This window comes from Castanea sativa, chromosome 5, assembly GCF_040712315.1.
Source record: "Castanea sativa cultivar Marrone di Chiusa Pesio chromosome 5, ASM4071231v1".
In the NCBI taxonomy this organism is placed as follows: Eukaryota; Viridiplantae; Streptophyta; class Magnoliopsida; order Fagales; family Fagaceae; genus Castanea; species Castanea sativa.
The window spans coordinates 39689719-39695729 of NC_134017.1; the positions used below are offsets into that span (position 1 = coordinate 39689719).

The following is a 6011-nucleotide window of genomic DNA, read 5'->3' on the forward strand; positions in this document are numbered from 1 at the left end:
CTATCAACAAAAAAGATTATGCTATGTAAAAGTAATTTAGAGCCATATAGACACTATGTTTAAAATTTTCGTCTTTTACTTCATTCATTCTTTCTACTTTTTTATTTTTTATATATTTTTTTTAGCACTTTTATATCAAAAAAAAAAAAAAAAAAAAAAAAAAAAAAAAAAAACTTATACATGGAATCCATCAAACCAAAAGTTTCTTAGAGAAAAAAATAAAATCAAGTTTGAAATTCAAAGTAAAGAATTGAGATTTTGGTAGAGAGGAATGAATAATTACCGCTGCAAATATATTCTCTTTTGCAAGTTGATAGAGAGGAATGAAATAATTACTGAGCAATGAGGGAAAAAAAATCTACTCAAAGAACTGTGTTATAAAAGGGAAGAGAAATATGGAGAGAGAATGAGGGAGAGAGATCTATGGAAGAGGAGAGACCAAAGTGAGTGATAGTGAGGGTGTGAGGAAAGAAAAAGAAAAGGGAAAAGAGAAAGAGTGATAGTGAGAGAGCGTACTGTGAGATAGAGATTGTTTTCCAAAAAAAAATTTTGGAAAACAAGCTATAAAAAACAAGCCTTATTTTTATTAGGATTTTCCATTGACTAAAGATAGTTTTCCGTTGACCAGTTTTTTTTTTGTACTACCAAACATTGGAAAATGTGGAAAACTATCTTTACAGAAAGTTTTCCAGCAAAACAAACAGAGCGTTAGAAAAATGATATGAAGTATTAACTTACCCAAATTATGTGGTTCGAGGGACTAGGCATAACTAAGGTTTTGTTTAATACTTAAAAACTGATAAAAAATATCAATTTACATAAGATATGTGGTCTGATGAGCCAAGCATAACCAAGGTTCTATTTGATACTTAAGTAAGATGACATGAAGTATTAATTTACCCAAAGTAGGTGGTTCGAGGAACCAGACTGTTTAATACTTTGAAAAATGATTAAAAAATAATATCAATTTACCCCAGATATGTGGTCAGAGGAGCGAGGCATGACCAAGGTTGTGCTTGATACTTAAGTAAAATGACATGAAATATTAATTTACCCAAAGTAGGTGGTCTGAGGAACCATGCATAACTAAGGTTCTATTTAACACTTAGAAAAATGATATGAAGTATTAATTTACCCAAAGTAGGTGGTCCGAGAAACCAGGCACAACTAAGATTCTATTTAATACTTAGGTAAGTAAGAAATGTAACGCATAATGTGATAAATGATATATGACAGAAAAGACTTTCATTAATAATAATACCTTCGCATGTTTTCAGGGGCATGGTACGACATTTTCATCTAGATCTTTAAGATAATATGCCCCTATTCCAGCTACTGAGGTGATGTAATATGGCCCTCCCAATTGGGCCTTAACTTTTTTTATGATGGGTTATTTGCAGTACCTAAAACCTTTCTTAATACTAAATCTTCAAGCGCTAGTGGCCTTAACCTCACGTTTGAGTCTTACCCTTGCTTGAGCTTGTGTTGATCATAGGCCAACTAAACCATGGCATTTTCCCTTCGTTCTTCAATCAAATCTAAGCTCTTCTCTAACAGCCCATCATTGTTGCTCAAAGTGAAAGAGCTCGTCCTCAATGTTGGGAATTTGGTCTCGAGGGGAACTACAGTCTCAGCCCCGTAAGTCATTGAAAAAGGTGTCTCCCTTGTAGATCTGCGAGGTGTAGTCCGATATGTCCAAAGGGCGTGTGACAACTCTTCCACCTATTTTCCCTCTGCATCATCCAACCTCTTCTTAAGTCCATTCACTATGACCTTATTGACAACCTTGGCCTGTCCATTCCCCTATGGATAAGCCAAGGTGGAATACCTATTCATAATGTCAAGGTCGCAACAATACCTCATGAAGGCTTTGCTATCAAACTGAAAGCCGTTGTCCGAGATAAGGGTATGAGAAATCCCAAACCGAGTGACAATGTTTTTCCAAACAAACCTCTTGGCATTGATGTCCCTAATATTTGCTAGTGGTTCAGCTTTAACCCACTTGGTGAAATAATCTGTGCCGACCAAAAACCAACTCTTATTCCTTACTACCTTAGAGAAAGGCCTTACAATATCCAAGCTCCATTGAGCAAAAGGCCAAGGGCTAGACAGAGGATTAAGGACGCCCCCTAGCTGATGCATGTTTGGAGCAAACCTCTAGCATTGGTCATACTTCTTCACATACTCTTGCGCTTCCTTCTGCATGTTCGACCACCAGTATCCTTAGGTGAGGACCCTGTGAGATAAGGATCTGCCTCTTGTATGACTTCCACAAATCCCTTCATGTAACTCTTCTAAGAGTATTTCTACTACCTAAAGGTGTATGCATAGCAGATATGGTCCAGAAAAAGAGCACTTGTACAACTTTTGGCCCTCGAACAACCAAAATCGATGAGCCTTTCTACGTACCTTATCAGCCTCGGACTTCCCCTCGGGCAAGATATCTTCTTTAAGGAATAGCACAATGGAGTCCATCCAACTAGGTCCCACTTTGATCTGATGAATACGGACCATCTTTCCCTTCATCTCAGTAGGCTTACATAAGTCTTCAACAAGAATAAGCCGAGGTAAACTCTGCACCGAGGATGTTGTGAGAGTGGCCAAAGAGTCAGCATGGGTATTTCCGCTTCTAGGAATTTGCAATAAGGTGAAAAACTCAAACCCTGACTGCAAGTGTCTAACCTGATCCAAATACTCTTGTATCCTCGGATCTCTGGCTTACAACTCTCCCTCTACTTGGACTACAACCAATCTCAAATCTGAGAACATCTCCACTGTTTTTCCTCCCATTTTCTGAACCATAGTCATCCCTACTAATAGAGCCTCATACTCAGCTTCATTATTTGTGGCCGAGAAACCCAACCTTAAGAATTTTTCAATAATGATCATCTCAGGAGAAATTATGACTAGCCCTACTCCAGATCCTCTTTAATTTGTTGAACCATCAATGTATACCCTCCAGGATAAAGGCTCTTGCAAGGAGACCATGCCAACTGATTTTCCATCCATGTTCAGCTTCTTAACTTTCTCCTCCAATGGGGATTTAACAAACTTGACCACCAAATCTGCGAGGACCTGAGGTGCGAGGTATGTACCTAATATCAAAAGCCCCTAAGATTGTACCTCATTTGACAATCCTTCCTGTGTAATCAGCACTTCGAAGTAATGATCTAAGTGGAAATTGGGTTAAGACAATGACTGTGTGGGATTGGAAGTAGTGGGGGAGCTTACGCGTAGCATGCACCACTGCTAAAATGGCCTTTTCCAGTGGTAGCTAACGAACCTCTGCTTCATGTAATGACTTGCTCACGTAGTAAACTGGCCTCTGCACCCCACTGTCAACCCATATCAGCACCAAACTCACGGCATGGGAAGCCACGGCAATGTAAGAAAACAAAACCTCATCTTCCTCGGGCCTGGGTATAACAAGTGGCCGAGAAAGGTACTCCTAAAGCTGCTGAAAGGCCAAAATACACTCCTCAGTCCATTCAAACCCCTTTCACTTATTCAACAACTGGAAGAAAGGTCTGCATCTATCCGTGGACCGAGAGAAAAATCGGTTCAAGGCAGCAATCATTCTTGTTAATTTCTCAACTTCTTTGGGATTCTAAGGTAGCTGTAAACTGTTAATTGCCTTAACTTGATCAGGGTTGACCTCAATTTTACAATGAGTGACCATATAACCCAAAAATTTACCTGATCCCACACCAAAAGAGCACTTGGAAGCATTGAGGCGCAGTTTGTGTTTCCTCAGTAATTCAAAAATATTCCCGAGGTCTCCCACGTGCTCAGACACCACCTTACTCTTCACTACCATATCATCTATATAAACCTCAATATTTTTACCTAGTCGTGGCTCGAACATCCAGGTCATCATCCTCCGATAGGTAGACCCTGTATTCTTTAAACCAAAAGGCATCACTTTGTAGTGGTAATTTTCAGTAGGAGTGACAAAAGTTGTCTTCTCCTAATCACCCAGAGCCAGTGGTATTTGGTGGTATTCCTGGAAGGTATCTAGGAAAGCTCATCCGAGGATGACCTACAGTCGCATCCACCAGCTAATCTATCCAAGGCATGGGGAAAGGACCTTTTAGACAGGCCTTATTCATATCTGTGAAGTCCACACATACTTGCCACTTTCCAATCTTCTTTTCACCACTACAACATTAGCAAGCCATTTAGGGTAAAACACCTCTTTAATAGCCCCGGCCTACTTAAGTTTGATCACCTCCTCCTTAACAGACTCAAAATGCTCTTTAGATGAGCGCCGAAGTGGTTCCTTTCTAGGGATAACAACTGGGTTTACATTCAAATGATGGCAAATGAAGCTTAGATCCACCCCAAGAGCTTCATAAGCACTCCATGCAAACACATCAATATTCTTCCTAAGGAATACTATCAGCTCTTCCTTCTCCCGAGGAGGCTAAGCTCCAACCTAAAATAACTTTTCCGAATCATCATCAATAACAATTTTCTCTCACTTCTTGCACTTTAGCCCTTCTAAAATAGCATCAGCCGATAACACCGGAGTCCTTGATTGCTATATGCCCTTCTCAGCAGAGGCCGAGGACTCAACTCTTGGCTGATGCATTATTGCAGCCACCAAGCACTACCTAGCCACAGACTGGCTCCCAAACAGCTCGTCAATCTGGTCCCCGGACGGATACCTTTAAATGTAGAGTTGAAGAAACAGCTCCCAGGGCATGAAGTCAGGGTCTTGCTACAATGGCCGTGTAGGGAGAATAAGCATCCACCAAGATGAAGTCCACCTCTACCATCTCTGAAATGGCTTGCACGGGTAGTCTAATCTGGCCTATTGGAACAACAACTTTCCCGTCAAAGCCTAACAAAAATGAATCATAAGCTGTCAAATCTTCACGTTTCAAGTTTAGCCCCTTATACAAGTCAGGGTACATAATCGCTACCCCGATTCCCTGATCTACCAACACTCTCTTCACGTCATACCCCCTATCCTGAGGGTGACTACCAGGGCATCGTCATGTGGCTGTATGGTTCCAGCTTTGTCCTCATCCAAAAAACTCAACGCCGGTTGGACCTCCGTCCTAGCCCTCTTTGGCTTAGGGTTGGAGGCCTTGGCGGGTGGCCGAGCTACAGACATCACCCTAGAAGGGTGAGAACCAGTTCTCCCTAGAGCAGCAAAGATGACATTAATAGTGCCCAAATGAGGCCTTGAAGTAGTGTCTCTTTGAGATCTGGGCCCTGCCTGACCGCTTTGCCCATTAGATTAATGTAGAAATTGTTTTAACTTACCATCTCTGACCAACTGTTCCAGATGGTTCCACAAAGTTTTGCAATCTTCTGTGGTGTGCCCTCGCCTAGTGGTATTGATAATGAAGGCTTTGATTGCGTTTCATAGGATCTCCTCCCATCTTATTTGGCCATCTAAAGTATGGCTCATTCTTAATCTTTTCCAAAACTTGATGCACTAGTTCCCTGAACACTGTGTTGACCACCTGATTAGCGATAGACCCAGACTGTCCAGTGAAGTCTCTTTGAGGCCGGTTATTATTGTATCTGTCTGACCTGAAATCCCTCCTATCTTGAGAGATAACCTTTGCTTTTCCTTTCCCCTGCTGCTGGTCCTCCTCGACCCGTTTATACTCATCAATACGGTCTATGAGCCGACGCACACTCCTTACTGGCTTCTTGGTCAGTGACTTTCTCAAATCATGCTCGGCAGGTAGGCCAACCTTGAAAGTCCTTATAGCCACATCGTCAAAGTCCCCATCGATCTCATTGAACATCTCCAAGTATCTGTCTGAATACGTTTTCAGGGTCTCCCCTTCTCGCATGATCATAGACAATAGGGAATCTAAGGGCCAAGAAACTCTACTGCATGTAATAAAGCGAGATCCAAACGCGCAAGTGAGTTCCTTAAAGGAATCAATAGAACCTGCTAATAGGCCATCAAACCACCTTATTGCCATAGATCCCAAACTAGATGGGAATACCTTGCACACCAAAGCCTTATTCTTGGAGTGCACAGCCAT

At 41.4% G+C, this 6011-nt stretch overlaps 1 protein-coding gene across 1 annotated transcript; it reads right to left on the reverse strand.

The window, feature by feature from the left end:
- Positions 1-4709: 4709 nt before the first annotated feature.
- LOC142635173 (uncharacterized) lies at positions 4710-6011 on the reverse strand. Its single transcript, XM_075809376.1, has 4 exons — positions 5439-6011; positions 5272-5336; positions 4966-5123; positions 4710-4843 (listed from the first exon to the last, which is right to left on the reverse strand). Exons 1-4 carry the CDS (start codon positions 6009-6011, stop codon positions 4710-4712), a joined length of 930 nt encoding a protein of 309 aa, XP_075665491.1.